Below are 16325 nucleotides of genomic sequence, written 5' to 3'. Positions count from 1 at the left end.
CGGCCCCAAATCCCCCCAGCCCCAACCCCCCCGGCCGTGCTCCCTCCCCGTGTCCCCAGCCCTCGCTGTGCCCTGGGAGCCGCTCGCACCCACGCACGGCTCAGCCTTGGGTGCTGCAGGGAGATCAGCGTGAGTGGCTGCTGGCTGGGTGTGGGGACAGGGGACAGGGGGATATGGGGTTATGGGGATGTGGGGATATGGGGACAAGGGATATGGGGATATGTGGACAAGGGGATATGGGGTTATGGGGATGTGGGGACAGGGGGATGTGGGGACACAGGGATAATGGGATATGGGGACATAGGGACATGGGGACAGGGGGATATGAAGATATGGGGACATGGGGATGTAGGGACAGGGGGACAAGGGGATATGGGGACACAGGGACACAGGGACCTGGGGATATGGGGACATGGGGATATGGGGATGTGGGGATAAGGGGACATGGGGACAGGGGGATATGGGGATGTGGGGACATGGGGATACGGGGACATGGGGATAATGAGATATGGGGACATGGGGATGTGGGGACACAGGGACACAGGGACCTGGGGATATGGGGACATGGGGACAGGGGGATATGGGGATATGGGGATATGTGGGGACATGGGGATATGGGGACACGGGGATAATGGGATATGGGGATATGGGGACATGTGGACACAGGGATGTGGGGATATGGGGACACGGGGGATATGGGGACATGGGGACATGTGGACACAGGGATGTGGGGATATGGGGACACGGGGGATATGGGGACATGGGGACATGTGGACACAGGGATGTGGGGATATGGGGACATGGGGATATGGGAACATTATGGGGACATGGGGACAGGGAGATATGGGGACAGAGGGATATGGGGATATGGGGACATGGGGCAGGAGGATATGGGGACACGGGGATGTGGGGTTATGGGGACATTATGGGGGACATGGGGTTGCAGGGACATGGGGTCACGGGGTCATGGGGTCATGGGGTCACAGGGACAAGGGGATGTGGGGCTGTGTGGTCACAGTGCCGTGGCTGGGGACACCCCAACCCCAGGGGACCCCCGGTGTCGCCCCCCCGCTGTCCGCGCGCCCCCTCCCTTGGCGCGCCCCGCCCGGCCCCGCCCCCTCCCTTAAGCCCCTCCCCCTTCCCTCCAAGCCCCGCCCCTTTCCCCGCGGCGTGCCGGTGCCACGCCCCCTCCCGTGGAGCGGCGGCGCATGCGCAGTGCGGGGGCCGGGCCGGGCGGCGCGCGGCGCCAAGATGGCGGCGGTCGGGGCGGCGGCGGCGGCGGCGGCGGCGGGAGCGGGGCTGTGAGCGCGGCGCCTCCCCCGGCCCGGCCCGGCCCGGCCCGGCCCTGCCCGCCGCCATGGCCCGCCTGGCCGACTACTTCGTGCTCGTGGGCTACGACGCGGACAAGCGCGGTGAGCCCGGGGCCGCCGCTGGCAGCCAACGCCGCGGGGGAGGGGCGCGGGAGGCACCGGGACCGGGGGGCACCGGGAGGGACCGGGAGGGGATGAGGGGGGGTGGGGGGGACCGGGGGGGTTGAGGGGGATGGGGGGGAGCAGCGGGGGGGGTGGCGACGTGGCGGGGCGGCGGGGCGGGCCCGCGGCCGGTACCGGGGCCGGGCCCGGGGGCGGCTCCCGGAGCTCCCCGGGGCGGGGCCGGGGGGGGGGCGGGCACCGGGAGACCCCCGGGGCAGGGCCGGGGCTGGGGCCGCGGTACCGGGGCCGGGGCTCTGCCCGCAGCCCCCCCGCTCGCTGCTCCCGGTACCGGCACCGGGCTCTGCCAGGCCCCGTTCGCACCCCCGGGGGCTGCGGGGACCGGGCCGGGCCCGGCCTGCCCCGGCGGGGAGCTGGGGGCCCGGGGGGCCCATCCCCAGCCTGGCTCGGAGCACCGGGCACCGGCACCCAGCACCCGGCCGCTGGGAGCAGCAGCCCCGGGGCTCCCGGTGCCTTCCTCGGCTGCCCTCCCCCCCCGGTACCGGGAGCACCGGGCCCTGTCCCTGTGCACGGTGCAGGGACGGGGGCGATGCTGGCCCCGTGGTGCCGTGGCAGCGCCGTGTGGCCGCGCTGTGCCTCCCTCCATCCCCCCGGTTCCCCCTCCGGCTCCGTCCTGCACAGCCCAGTGCCGGTACCGGAGCTGCCGGTGGTGGTGGCGATGCCGTGGCAGGGGCCGGTGTCACGGCCACCCGCTGCCCACCCCCGGGAACCGGGGCTCCAGAAGGCAGAGATCAGCTCCGGTCCTTGTGGTGCTGCCCGGGACCTGCCTGTGCTCAGTGGGCAGCCCCGTTACCCGTCAGCAATTAACGAGCCTCAATTAACGAGCCTCAATTAACGATTCTGCTCACCTCACCGTTCAGTGCAGCGGGGCTGGAGGCGCTGGTACTTGGGGGCCTGGGGTCCCCGGGCACTGTCCCTGCGGGTGGCTTCGTGGCCAGGCCGTGACGGCACGGGGCCGGGCTGCGTTTTCCCTGCTGGTGCAGCCTGAGCATCGCCCTAGGCACGAGAATCGGCTGTCAGGATGGACGGACAGACGGACAGATGGACAGACAGACGGACAGCTGCTTGCAGAGCTGCAAAGTGAGGAGGGGAGAGCACAGGGCACGAGGAGGGGCTCCCAGCACACAGCTGTGCCCCTGGCGCTGCGCTGGAGGCCACCTTGGCCAGGAATTGGGGACAGCACCGGTGGCACCTTGCAAACGTCAGCACCAGCAGTGACAGCGGGGCAGGCAGCTCTCCATCCCGGCTGCGGGGCACAGCTGCCCTCCCTCGCAGCACACGGGGGGGTTTGGAGCAGGAGCCCCCGGTGAGGGCTGTGAGTGCCACGGAGGCACCGCCTGGCCGGTATCTGTCCGGTACCTTTGTGACCCCGATCTGATTTTGGGGCCGTGGCACCAATGCTTGGTGTCACCGTGCCCATTTCCTGCGCCACCTCCCAGGAGGGAGGCCCCCCCAGTGACTAATTGCCCCCCCCCCAGTGACTAATTGCCCTGCAGGTCGGGGCGGACCCGGCAGGGCTGTGCAGTCCCTCCCTGCCGCCCCGGCTACCTGCTGCCAGCACCTCCCCGGGGGGGCTCGGGGGTCCTGCTGCGGTGTGGGGAGACCCTCAAGCAGCTGGGGAAGGGGCTCGGATCTGCCTCTGAGACCCCCAAGCACCGATGGGGTCCGTGGGCAGGTCGGTGGCAGCGAAGGGGACCCCGGTGGCTCCGTGCTGTCCCCAGGCACCGCTCGTTTGCTCGTGGTGCCTTCCTGGGAGCAAAACCGAAAGCGAGCGGAGGCGCCGCGAGGGCTGGGGAGAGGCAGGAAGCGGGGCTGGCGGGGGAGCCCGCTGCACCCCCCGGCTTGTGGTTAACATCTCGGGGCTGCCAAGGGCCTGGCCCCCCCCCGGCACGCACCGTGCGGGGTCACGGTGGCCTGCCCGGGGCTGGGGCTAAGGAAGAAGGGTCGTTAACTCTGACAGGAGCCAGGGGTCGGGAACTGGGATGAGAAATGCGCTGGCTGACCGGGAAGGGCCGTGTGGGAGCCTCTGGGTGCGCACCGGGTGAGGGTCCGGCTGATTTCCCCCTTCCACTCCGGGCTGTGGGATCCCACCGAGCCCTGGGATTGCCCCCCCAGCTCCTGCTGGCTTCGTGTGCTCGGCCAAGGGGCCGGCACAGGGAAGGGCCCCGCTCATCCAGGGGCTGTTCCCGTCCTGCCCCCACAGCTCGCCTTTCTCTCGGGCTGGTCTCAGCCCCCCAGGCTCTCACAGCCCCACGGACGGGGAGGAACGGTCCCGCTGTGGGGCCGCTGTGGGGCTGGGCCCCCTGCCCGCCTGCTGCCCCCAGGGCCGGGAGGTTTCTCTCTGTCCCCTGTGGGCTGCGCGGGGCCGGATCTGTGCGGAGCAGCGCGGCCTCAGGGCGTGCCGAGCGCTGCCGAGGGCTCTCTTTGGGGTTTCTTTGGGATTTCTGCACAGAGCACTGAGCAAACCACGGCCCCTTCCCTGTGGGGAGCTGGAAAACAACAATAAAATCGGGGGGGGTTTAGGGAACGCCGCTCAGAACGAGCCCTGGTGAGCGCGCTGCTGTCTCTGCCCGTGTCCAAATTTGCAGCTGCCCTTCCGAGCCTCCTGCCCTCGTGCCCTCCGTGCGCAGCGCTTCTCGCCGGGCTGCTCTGTGCTTTGTTTGTGCCGAGCCCTTCAGCTGTTGCAGCAGGAGAGCAGGATCCTGCTCTAGGACTTGGCAGCAGAGCGGAAAAAGCTCTCGGTGTGGAGGCTGCGCGCGGAGCTGCTGGAGGACACGCGCTCCTCCCGGCTGTCCCAATGGTTTTTCTCGCTGGTTCTGCAGCCCCCTCCGAGGGCTCTGGGCTCGCCGTGACTCCTGCCTGCTCCTAAAATGTTCCCCGGCATTCTCCTTCACAAGGCACTCCGGAGGAGGACACGCAGCTGCTGCAGGAGAGGCTGGAGGTGTCCCACCACGTCCCGCTGTGCCGGGCGGGCACCGGGGAGCCCAGCCCATGGGTGCTGGTGGTGAGCTCTGCTCCCCACACAGACATTTGGGGGGCAGCACGGGAGGAGAGGACGTGATCCGTGCACACGCTGCCTGGGGGCATCTCCCATGCTGACCCTGCCCCGTGCAGGGACATCCAGCCACACCGGGAACCGTGACACCTCCATCCTGCGTGCGGGGCTCATCTTGTTTTTTTTTGGGTGGCCTCGTCCTGGAGGAGACCCCCCGGGTGCTGTGGGTCAGAGCGGGGGCACCTGGCAGCCCCTGGCCCTGCACAGGGACACGGAGCTGCTGGAGTGGGGCCGGGGCAGCTGCGGGATGCTTGGGGTGGGAGCAGCTCCGTGGGGCTGGGGGCGTTGGGGGACCTCATGGCCCCTAAGGGGGGGTACAGCTGGGGAGGGGTCTTTATCAGGGCCTGCGGTGATGGGACACGGTGAGCTGGGGCTGCCCCATCCCCGGGGGTCTCAAGGCCGGGCTGGGGGCAGCAGGGGCTGGAGGAGGGGTCGTGCCCATGGTGGGGGGTCAGAACCAGGGGACCTTGAGGTCCCCGCCAACCCGGCCCGTCCTGGGCTGCGTTCTGTGAATCTGCTCCCGTGGGTCAGAGGGGAGAAGCCCTGTGGTCGTGCAGGGGGGGCTGTGAGGTGCTGAGAGGGCTCCAGCTCCTCCGTGCGACCCAGCCCTGCCCCGGCAGCACGGCTGGTGGCATGGGGGGGTGGTGACACCGCAGCCTGTCCTCCGTGGGTGCTGCGGGGTGGCCGTGGGGGGCTCCAGGCGTGGCCCCGGGGTGCTGCCGGGGGGGGGGATGCTCCGAAACTGCCTCCTACAGCACAAGAAGCATCTGGGGTAAAACTTTCCACCGGCTCACCTCTGCAGCTGGTAACCCCACGGCGTCACTGGGGGCGGGATGGAAAACTCAGCCCCGCCGTGGGCGGCCCTCCTCCCCCGTGGGCACCGTGTGTCACCCCGGGGGGGGCAGGTCAGGCCCTGCAGGAGCTCCTGTGCCCCACAGCCGTGCGTGTGACAGCCCCAGCCCCGTGCAGAGCCTCCTGTGACAGCCCCAGCCCTGGGTCCTGCCCAGCCCTGCTCACCAGGAGCCTCCCGTGGGGCCGGGCTGCGCCCCGTGCCGAGCTGCCAGCCCCGTGTGTCACGGTTCGGGCAGAGGGGGTGACCGTGAGGAGGAAGCACCCATTGGAAACGTATGCCGTAACCAAATTCTTTCACCGTTAGTAATATTTTTCTCGCTGCCAGTGAGAATTTTGTAAATTCTTGAAAATTTCTCTCGCTTCAGCCTGCGTTTTCCTCCGCTCAGGCAGGAACCCGAGGGCTTTGTTCCCAGCCGGTTTTATTTCCCGGTTCCTGGCGCTGCAGTGCCGGATCCGAGAGACAGCTGCGGTCCTGTGGATGCTGAAAGCAAACAAACACGGGGAAGGCTCGGCCGCAGCAGGGCCCTGCCCTGCCCTTTGCCCAACCGGTGCCTCACAGGAGCCCCGGCCGCGGGCTGGGACGGAGACGGTGCAGAGCAGCCCCCAGTGCCGTGGTCCTGCGGGCACAGCCGGGTCTCCTTCCATCCTCATCCACAGCACGAAGCCTCGAGGGCCGGGCTGCTTCACCCCGAGGCTGCGATGTGCTGGATGCCCCCGTGCCATCGCAGCGGGTACCGGGAGTGCCATGGGGCAGGGATCGTCCCGCTCCAGGAGCGCGTCCCAGAGCGCGCACATCCCTGCCAGCTTGGCAGCAGGAGGAGCTGGGGTGGATGCGGTGCTGGGGGGCTCCCTGTGAGCACCGGCCACCCCCAGGAGCAGGGGCCCTTTCCTTGTGCCGATCCCAGTCCCCTCTTTGTTTATGGCGTGGCTCAGAAGCGGCCACGTGTCAGTGAGCAGGAGCAGCCCGTGCGTTTGGCAGCTGCGGGTGCCTGGGAGCTGCGATTTGGATAGCCGTGCCTGTGAGTCTTGTTTTTTTTTTTTCTGACTGCTTTTCGATCGAAGTGCTGCAGCAGGGTGTTCTTTGGGGGAGGAAGAATTGAAGCTCTCTGTTTGCTAGACGCATTTGTGTTGTGGGTAGCCGTAGGAAGTGGAGCAGAAACGAGTCAGGCTGACTGCCTGGGCGCTACGTCACCTTCCTCCCCGAACCGCGCTGATGGCCCAGATAAGCGCGCCTTCGCTCCGGCTGAGTCACGGCCCCTGCAGCGCCGAGGGAGGCGATGCTGCGCTGCTGCCCCCGCGCCCGGCCCGACTTGGGCAGCCTCTGGGGTTGATTTGGGCAGCCTCTGGGTTCTCCTGGCATGGGGCATCCCTAGGGAGCACCACGGCGCAGCTGCCCTGGTGCTCGGTGCGCCCGTCCCTCGCTCTTCTGGAGCAGGTGACATCCTCTGATGCCATTTTAGGGACCTTGCCCAGTGTTTTTTTTGCTGCCTGTGTGGGTACCTGCAGCCAGGCACCAGTGTTCTGCGGGCAGAGCTGTGCCTGTGGGTCGACACCTGGGAAGTCTGGGCTAAATCCCATGCAAGCCCCAGCCAGGGGGGTTTGGGCGCCCTGGGTGTGCAGAGGCCTTGTGCCGGGGCCAGGTGCCCGCATGGCAGCGTGCAGCAGGACCACAGAGGGTCCCCATGTGGTCCTCCCCCCATCCAGCCCTTCCCCACTGCGGGGGCTGCCCCCTGCGGCCCCCCATCCCCACGGCTCACCCCCCACCAGGAGCTGGAGCCGGGGCGGGCGCAGCTGCGGGCAGTGGGACGCGGCCGGGCACTGGCCTGGGACACAGCATCTCTGTTCGGCGCTGAATAGGACGCGGCCGGAGGACAATTGCTCGCTTCAGCTCCTTCTGGAGGAGCGGCTGTGGTGGCAGCAGGGGTATCGGCGAGGGGCTGCGTCACCGCTTTTATTTAGCAGTGAGAGCAGCGCGGCGCTCCCGGCTTCGTGCGGCGCTCGGCATGCGCGGGTGGCTGCGAGCGAGAAGGCTCCTCCGTGCCGCTGGGCTTCGTCAGCTGGCGTGGCAGGGCTCGCCGCGAAAAGCCAGGTGATTAGAAACGGGCAGAGATAAGCTCCTGGATGAGATGAATGTGAACCGAGCAGACCTATTTAGGAAGGAGGTCAGGCAGCGTGCACGGTGCCGTGCGGCGTCCCAAAGACAGGCTGCTCCAGTTCGCTTCCTAACGGGCAGAATGAGCCCCCTGGCAAAAAAAAAAAGTGGTGATTTATTGTCAGTTTATTGCCTGTTATCTGCAGGGGTAACCCCGATGGGCCAGCAGTGGCTTTGATGTGAGGACGGTGTCACTTCAGGTGCGGGTGCAGCTTCACCGCGTGGGTCAGCGCCCGTCGGCAGAGGCAGCTCGGGAAGCTCCCGTGCGGGCAGCGCTGGCTAAAACGGATCCCATGTGCATGTACCCCTGTCAGAGATCAAACCCGGGCACCCAGCCCTAGGACGATGGCTCCTGTTTTTTGGCTCCGTTTGGGATGTTAAAGTGGATAAGCAAATCTCAGCCTCGCTGCTGCAGCGCAGCCAGCGGTGTGCTTAAAGCCCAGCTGAGCGCAGCGGCACGGGCTGCGATAACCGGGAGTCGGCGGGGTCTGCTGCTGCCCGGGGGCATGGCAGAGCTTTTTTTTTCCCCTAGAAGGCGAGGAGTGATCCCACACGGCTCCGGCAGAGGGGCAGGAGCAGCCCCAGCCGATGTGTGTCTCTGAGGGCTGGGGGTCCCTGCGGTGCGGGCAGCAGGAGCCGGGGGCTGGAGGGCTGCGGGCGGCCGGTTACACACGGGGGGAGCTGGGCGGTCAGGACAATGGCAGCAGGTCCCGGAGTAACGTTAATTATGGCCTCCCTAATGAGCTGGGGCAGCATTCCCAACCGATGCACAGTCGGGATGAGGGAGTTGCCAGCACCTTATGGCACAGAAGTGATTTATGGAGCCCCTCGTGCCCCTGCACTGGGCACCAATTTCCCCACCGTGACCCCGGGGGCTCCCCAGGGGACCTCGGCCCTTGCTGGGCGTGGGACACCTGGGAACTGGGAGATGTGGTGAGGAGGTGGGGGCGCAGGGAGTCACTGGGATGAGGGGAACTCTGAGGGGCCGGGTGGTGGTGGTGCCCTGCAGCCTGGGGTCCTTCCCTTGCAGCCTCCCGGGGTCGCAGCGGGGAGCTGGTGCCCTTTGCTGTGCGGATGCTGCTGGTCCGGGCGGCTCGTTAGGGTAATTGCACAGCGGTTGTGGATCAGGGGAGCGGCTCCGTTCCCAACAGTGTATTTAAAGTGAGTGGGGAACAAAAAGCGACGGAGGCCTTAGGGGAGATTTTTTGTTCCCCAGCTCTAGGGTAGCTCCTGTCGGGTTTTGGTTACCGCCTGCATTTCTCATTTTCCAGGCCCTTTTCCCTGGCAGCTCGCCGTGGGGAGTTGTCCCTGACTGGAAAAGGATCCTCTCCTGCCTGGCCGTTTCCTCGAAGGCTCTGTGTGAAGCAGAGCAGGGCAGGAGCAGCCGGCGTGCCCGGGCTGGGAGCAGGGCAGCGAGCAGCGGCGCTGCCAGCAGCGTGCACGGGGCCGTGAGCTGCAGCTCCTGCAGCTGCTGGCGGGGGAATTCCTGCTGCTGCCTCGCTGAATCGCGCTGCTTGTTCTGCCTTGGCTCCGGGCTCTCCGAGTTTCCCTCAGCTGCCTTGACTGTGCTCTGGTTTTGCTCTTTATTTTCCTCTGTTTGGACTGGTTTTGGGCTGTTTGGAGGCTTCCTCGCTTGCTTCGCGCAGTTATCTGTCTCCTCCCTGCTGTAACCTTACCAGCTCCGTTCTGTTTTCCCTCTGAGCGCTGGCAGTTGAGGCCGCTTGGGCAGTTGAGGAAGCAGAGGATGGGGATGTTGGCTCTTCCCTACCGACCTCAAGTTTTCTCAGCAACTCTCACTTTATAGAACTGCCTCAGAAACGCTGCTTCTCAGGGAAATTCCTCAGCACGGAGGATGTCGGGGAGATCACATTGGATGTTTTTAAAAACTGATGCACCTGCTCAAGGTTCGCCCCATTTTTAGACTCGTGTCTCTCCAGAATGAGCTGTCCCAGGGGACAGCCGGGATCGCTGCTTGGGGCATTCCCTTCGGAGGGTTCACCTGTGGCTGGTCCTGGCACCGTCACCACCGGCAGCCTCTGCATTTGATGTGCTGGCTGGGGGCAGCCTGGAGCAGGAGAAGGGCAAGGTGTGAGCTCCGAGAGCCCCTCCACATGGGGCTGCAGCCACGGGCAGGTTGGTCGTGGTGCCGTGCTCCGTGGCCGTGCCCGCTGCCTCCCATCACCTCCGCGCCTCGTGGCCGGGGCCAGCCCCGTGTCCCCGCGGTGGTGGCGTTGGCGAGGCGGTGCCAGCCCCTCTCCTGCCCCCCGTCCCACCTCCTCGGTCCGGGGACTCGCTCAGTTTGAGCCTCTGAGGGGGGAAGGAGCTGGGTTTGAGGCCGTGGGGTGGCCGGGCTGTGTCAGGCCACTGGGAGAACAAATGAAATAAACCCCAAAGAACCGAATTTTTGGCAGGGGTGGACGGAGCGTTGTGAAACGCCAGGGGCGTGCAGCTATCGCCTTACTCGCAGGTGTGGTGAGGGGCACAAGGGTAAAGTCATTCAGACCACATGTAATCAGCGGGAAAGCTGAGCACACCTCCCCAAAACGAGGTCAGAACCTCTCCTTCTTCATGGACTCGGCCTTTCCGCAGAAGGTTTTGCCTGTGAAAAAGTAGCTGCGTGTTCTCCAAGGCTCTTGAAAAGCATCTGTGGGCACATCTTGGCCCCGTCTCCTGGATGCGAAGCGTCTCGGTGGCGTCAGGCCAAGAGGAAGGAGCGTGCTGTCGTCGGATGCTGTCGTGGGACGCTGCCCCGGCACGCTGGGCTGGACGACAGCACCGTGAGTGCCTCTCCGACAAGGATGGGAGCGCAGCCACGAGCCCAGCGCAGCGCAGGGGCTGCGGTGCCTCCGAGTCAGCTGCTGGAGAAGGAAATCTGTGCCCATGGGAGCTGCCGCCCTCGTCCGTGGCTCGTGCTGGTAGCTCCTTGTGGATCCGCACACGGCGGAGGGTGAAGTGAAAATCCTGGGCATAGAGCTCTACCAGCACGCTGCTCTCGTCCCAGCAGGGTGGTGTCCTGGTGGTCTGCCCGCAGAGGGGACCCTGGTTTGGGGGCTGAGGGCCTGCCTGCAACCGTGCTCCAAAAGCAGCACTGGGAGCTGCTCAAGGACATGCTCAAGGAGGGGATGTTCTCTCCCCTCGCTGCTGCGGGACCCTCAGCCCCGCTGCCCTCCCTGGGCTCTGTGGGATTTGGGCGCAGTGCCCGGGCAGCGGGAGGCAGGGGCTGGAGGTCCCCGGGGTCCGGGAGGCGCACGGGGAGCTGGCCGTGGGCTGCAGGCATGCGCTGTCTGTGTCGGGCTGTGCTGCAGGAGGTGAGAGGGGTTATAAGGAGAAAATGGGACTGGTGGCACTGGGGGGGACAGGGAGCTGTCTCGGGTACCTCCAACAGTGCCTGCAGGTGCCGGCACGGCTCTAGGTGCAGTGTTAGGTGTCTGCATGGGGAGAGGTGGGGGTAACCCAGCCCTGGGGGGAAGGGGCCATCCAGCAGCCCAGTAACTACTCGTTTCAGCCAGCTTGCAGTCTGTTACACGGCTGTGCTGGGGATTAAAGGTTTGTCCTGGCAGCGGGCAGTCCGCCCCATGGAGCTGTCTGCGCGTGGGCACAGCGGGGTGAGACCCCCCCGGCGGGAGAGGAGAGCTGGGAAGGTGCTGCGTGGAGCTCAGGGGTGCTCCTGCATCCAGCACGCCTCTTCCACCACCCTGGGCAGTGGGGACCAGCACTGGCGTCCCCCTCTCCCTGCTCTGTTCCCTGCACCCGTACCTATGGAACGGCACCGCCGAGGTTCTCGAGTAGCTCGTTGCCCGTGGAAAGCATGCCCGTGCCAGGTAACATTGTGTTTGTGCTTCAGAGGTCCATTTTCTCCTGGATGTGGTCCATCTGACACCACCTTTCCACCTGAGACCACGCACCATGGCTGAGGCAGGGGCAGGGGGCTTTGGGTGGCCACCGTTGTGCCCTTTGTGGCCTCTCCACGAAGGTGGAACCGAGTGAGGTGCGGTGATGCTGGAGGCAGGCGGAGGAGCCGTGCGGTGCCACCGAGCTGCCAGGGAGCGCTGCAGGGTGTCGGGACGAGGGATGTGTGGTTGTATCGGGGTGCTGGTGCCCGGTGAGCTCCCCGCTGTTTGTCGGGGACGCAGCGAGACCTGCACGGGGCGGCCCTGCGGGATGTGCTCCGAGGGCTGCAGGGCAGGGCTGGGGATTTGCAGAGCTTCCAGATGGAGACGCTGCCGGGAGTTAATGTAAATCCTGGGATTTACCGGTGTTTTCCAGCACCAAGCAGCGCGTTGTTCAGTGTCCCACTTGCCAGGTGAGACTGCTGCACTCTGTGCCCATGGGGGGAACTGGGGGGAGCGTCGCTGCACCACCAGCCGTGCCACCAGGCTCCAGGAGGCAGTGGGGCCCTGGTTCAGCCCCTCCTGTGGTCGCAGCCTCCTTGAGGATCTCCAGGAAGGTCCTTCCCAGCCCCAGCTCCTGCTGCTCAGCAGCTCTGAGCCAACCAAGCTCCTTTCCCCAGCTGGGCTGGCGCGGCTGGGGGTGGTCGGTGAGTGATGGGCAGGGATCCTGGGGGCACGCAGACCTGGGCGGGCAGGGGAGGGCCACGGGCAGGAGCTGCGTGTCCGGGCTGCACGGGGGAACAGGCTGGTGAGGTGGGCAGGCTTTGTAAGACCTTTGAAGACCTTTCCCTCCTCTCCAAAGACCTTTGGGGCTGGTGGTGTTGTGGAGGCCACAGCGGAGGTGAATCGGGTTCCGCATCCAGCAGCTCGCTGGTGGCGGGGAGCAGAGCCCAGGGGGTGCCGGGGGGTGCCCGGGGGCCTCTCCCTGCATGGCTCTGCCCCACACCTCGCTGAGCACCCTTCACCATGGAGCTTCTCCAGCTCGGGCTGAGCCCAGAGGGACATAGCCTGTGTGCTGACCGCTCCGTGCTGTACCGACGGCACCGTGTGGACGCTCGCTGGGGCACGGCGGCTTTGGGATTTGCAGAGGGGCTCTGCGATCAGTTTGTGTCCCTACACAGAAACCAGGAGGGACCCCTCATGCCTGTGCTGCCACCGTGTTTGTGGCTTCTCCATTTCTGCAGGATCTGAGCAGGTTTCAGTTCGAGGATTCGGAACCAGCGGCTTCCTGCTGGTTGTGCCAGCGCGTCCTCCAGCAGCTCCCCCTGCGCCCGCACGGAGCTGTCCTAGCGGGCAGGATCCTTCCCAAACAGGACCCAGTTAGCATCTCTCCTGAGGAGAGGTAATCAGCGAGCTGAATTGTTGCACTTCAGACAATAAAACTGAGCCGGGGGCGATGACACCTCGTACTTGGGGAGCCGGCAGCAGCGCGCGTTGTGCTGCGGTGCCCCTGAGCTCGTGGGCACGCCGCGCCTGCGCACGCCTCTCCCCGGGGCCGCCCGCTCTCCTCGCTCTGCTAACTAAAATCGTGTTCCTGCTATTGTTTTCTGTTGTCACACTGAGAAAAAAAAAAAAAAAAAAAGCACAAAAACTTTTGTGGGCTGAAGGGGACCAAGCAGGAAGCCGGGCTGTGCTGCGCAGCCTGCGGTCCCGCGCTCGTCTTCCCTTATATAGACGCAGTCTCCACGTACCCCATGGTCGCGAGGTGGCTGCGGCCGCGGCCCTTTTGCTCTCTGCCTGCCTAAGGGGATGTGAGAGCAGTGCCGGGAGGAGCTGCTGCCTGCCAGCCTCGTGTGTGTGGCCCTGTGCAGCTGCTTGCTGCGTGGGGCCTGCGTCTTGGTGCCCTGCGAGCATCCGTGCTCGCTGCCTGCCCCTGCCTCCCGAGCTGTGCACCGTGTGCCGCCTGGTCCGGCCTGATGCTGGCTGCTGCCACGCTGACTGCTGCTGCTCTCGGACTGTTTGTGGGCTCCTCACCCGCCGTCTGCTGGCTCTGAGGCCCCCGGGTGTGCACAGCAAAGCCCCTTGCCCGGGAGAAGCTGGGAGCTTGGTGGGAGGAGAGGAAGGGCTGCGCTGTCTGGGTGCCCGCGCTCGCCCAGCCTGGTGCCCCTTTCACCTCCTGCTGTGGCTCCGGGCTGTGGTTTGCTTCGGGGCAAAGCAGTCCCAGCCCCTGCGTCTATTCCAAGTCAGTCCCTTCAGCTTGAGAGCTCGAGCAGAATTCACTTTTTAGCACCCTGTGGCTTTTAAAGGCTGAAGACCTCGCTTCTCCAGCCTGATGGCTGCGGGCAGGGGGTCCCGCGCTGCGCCCGCTGCTCCTGCACCTCGGGGTCCGGCCCCGTGCCCAGGGCACGTGGCGGTGCTCACCATGGTCACACCAAACCGTGGCCCTCTTCTGATGCTCGAGGGGCGGCGTGGCCGTGCTGGCAGCCTGGCACCGCGTCGGTTGGCAGCTCTGGCTCCGGGCAGGATTACTTCGGGACTAGGGGGCGGTTTGTGCGCTGTGTTGGTTTTGTGTGTCGGCTGCTTGTGTCGTGGCTTTGTTTTCCCGCAGCGTGAAAGTTTCGCTCTTGGTTTCTTTTCCCCTGCTCTATCAAGAACAACAGTTGTTTTTCCACTTAACGCTCCTCTTTTTGTGTAGTCCCCAGCAGTCGGCCCGCCCGCGTTGGACTTTGTTTCCTCTGCGCCCCCGTTAGCGCTGCCGACAGCGAGAGACTCGGCGCTGAGATTGATGAGCTAAGAGCGAAGCGGGGGGCAGGCAGTGCCCCCAGCAGCCTGTGCAGAGCTTGCAGCCTGCTTTTTGGAGCCGCAGGCGGTGTGGAGGTGGGGAAGGGGCTCTTGGGGTGTTTCGGTTACAGTCCAGCAGCTCCAGGTGAGGTGGGCGCCGTCCCCACCCTGCGGGGGCTTCTTCCTCGCAGCAGCACGTGCCCTGCAGCCAGTGCCTGTGGGCTCGGCTGTATGGAAATCCGCATTAATTTGCACAGAAACCTTCAGGCACGTTGGAGGAAAGGGCTGAAACCTGCTTAAAATTTGATGTGTTCCCTGGTTGGAGGGGTTCCTGTGCTGTGCTGGGGTCAGGACGGAGCCCTGCTGGTGCGGGGAGCGGTGCCCGGCTGGAGGAGCTGCCCCGGGACTTGTTCCCCCCCTGCAGTTCCTCCACTTCAGCTCCTCTTGTAGGTTTGGTTTTGATTTTGGTCGTGTTTTCTCTTTCCCCACGTGGTAGCTCAGTAGGTTATTAATAACTTCTCTGTGGTGGGAGGCTCGGCCCCTGCAGGGTGTGAGGCTCTTTACAAATGGCCAAAATCTTCGAAAATGAGGGTTTGGGATCTGTCGGGAGCTCACGCTCCCTGTGGCCTGTCCTGCAATCGTGTGGGGGGCAGTTCTTTTCCTCGAGTCTCTTGGGATACGTTGTGAAATCTGATTTAGGGGAGGAAATGTGGCAAGGAGCCGTTCATAAACGCTGCCCGGTGCTGCCCGTTGCAGAGCACCCTGCGTCTCCCAGCCCCGTGGGCACCGCGGCTGCGTGGGTTGAGTCACGCCGAGCCCTCTGTGGCTGCAGGCTTGCCTGGTGCTCACTGCCTCCTGCACTGTGCTGAAGCTCAGTGTGCCACAGGGGCTTTTTCTCCCCTTTTTCTTCTCCCCTTTTTCTTCTCCCCTTTTTCTTCTCCCCTTTTTCTTCTCCCCTTTTTCTTCTCCCCTTTTTCTTCTCCCCTTTTTCTTCTCCCCTTTTTCTTCTCCCCTTTTTCTTCTCCCCTTTTTCTTCTCCCCTTTTTCTTCTCCCCTTTTTCTTCTCCCCTTTTTCTTCTCCCCTTTTTCTTCTCCCCTTTTTCTTCTCCCCTTTTTCTTCTCCCCTTTTTCTTCTCCCCTTTTTCTTCTCCCCTTTTTCTTCTCCCCTTTTTCTTCTCCCCTTTTTCTTCTCCCCTTTTTCTTCTCCCCTTTTTCTTCTCCCCTTTTTCTTCTCCCCTTTTTCTTCTCCCCTTTTTCTTCTCCCCTTTTTCTTCTCCCCTTTTTCTTCTCCCCTTTTTCTTCTCCCCTTTTTCTTCTCCCCTTTTTCTTCTCCCCTTTTTCTTCTCCCCTTTTTCTTCTCCCCTTTTTCTTCTCCCCTTTTTCTTCTCCCCTTTTTCTTCTCCCCTTTTTCTTCTCCCCTTTTTCTTCTCCCCTTTTTCTTCTCCCCTTTTTCTTCTCCCCTTTTTCTTCTCCCCTTTTTCTTCTCCCCTTTTTCTTCTCCCCTTTTTCTTCTCCCCTTTTTCTTCTCCCCTTTTTCTTCTCCCCTTTTTCTTCTCCCCTTTTTCTTCTCCCCTTTTTCTTCTCCCCTTTTTCTTCTCCCCTTTTTCTTCTCCCCTTTTTCTTCTCCCCTTTTTCTTCTCCCCTTTTTCTTCTCCCCTTTTTCTTCTCCCCTTTTTCTCTGTGGGCTGCAGCTCTGTGATTTCTCTCTGCAGGACAAGGACAGTAAAACACAGAAGCAGCAACCTGTGATGGGGGTGCCGAAATGGGGCACGGGGCCTGTGCTGGGGCTGGTTGCATCCTTTGGGCTCCTTGGCCGCTGCCCACATGGATCTTAGGCACACTTGGGCAGCCCCATGCTGGGCGCCAGCCCTGTGCCCCTGGGGCGTTACTGCCCGCGGGGGGAGCAGCACAGGGCTCGGCACACGCAGCTCCTTCACCCACCTCAGGGGCAGATCTGCTGGCAGGGACCTAAAGCCACCGTGTTAAGAGGCTGTGATTACTGTTTTTTAAAAAATAACTTCAGTGTGGAAGAACTAGAGCCCTTGTAGATGGCTGGTGGTGTTCCCGATGCCCAGTGAGGCAGGCTGGAGGCTTCGTGTCCCCTGGACACCAGGGAGTTGGGCAGCTTTCACTTTGCTTGGCAGCTGGTTATCCTCCTGGAAATC

At 64.3% G+C, this 16325-nt stretch overlaps 1 protein-coding gene across 9 annotated transcripts in view; it reads left to right on the top strand.

The window, feature by feature from the left end:
- Positions 1–1218: 1218 nt before the first annotated feature.
- SBF1 (SET binding factor 1) overlaps positions 1219–16325 on the top strand; it is a 61224-nt gene continuing 46117 nt past the window's right edge. For 8 of the 9 annotated variants that reach the window (XM_068670215.1, XM_068670213.1, XM_068670217.1 and 5 more), the window contains exon 1: positions 6302–6416. In XM_068670215.1, the coding sequence (XP_068526316.1) occupies positions 6317–6416 (100 nt within the window). In that variant the 5' untranslated portion in view covers positions 6302–6316. Of the gene's footprint in view, positions 1413–6301; positions 6417–16325 lie in introns of those variants that run through there. The other variant, XM_068670209.1, reaches the window with a different exon arrangement.

This window comes from Anas acuta, chromosome 1 (assembly GCF_963932015.1).
Source record: "Anas acuta chromosome 1, bAnaAcu1.1, whole genome shotgun sequence".
Classification (NCBI taxonomy): Eukaryota; Metazoa; Chordata; class Aves; order Anseriformes; family Anatidae; genus Anas; species Anas acuta.
Note: the sequence above shows the minus strand (reverse complement) of the source record. Positions and strands in the feature narration are given on the sequence as shown.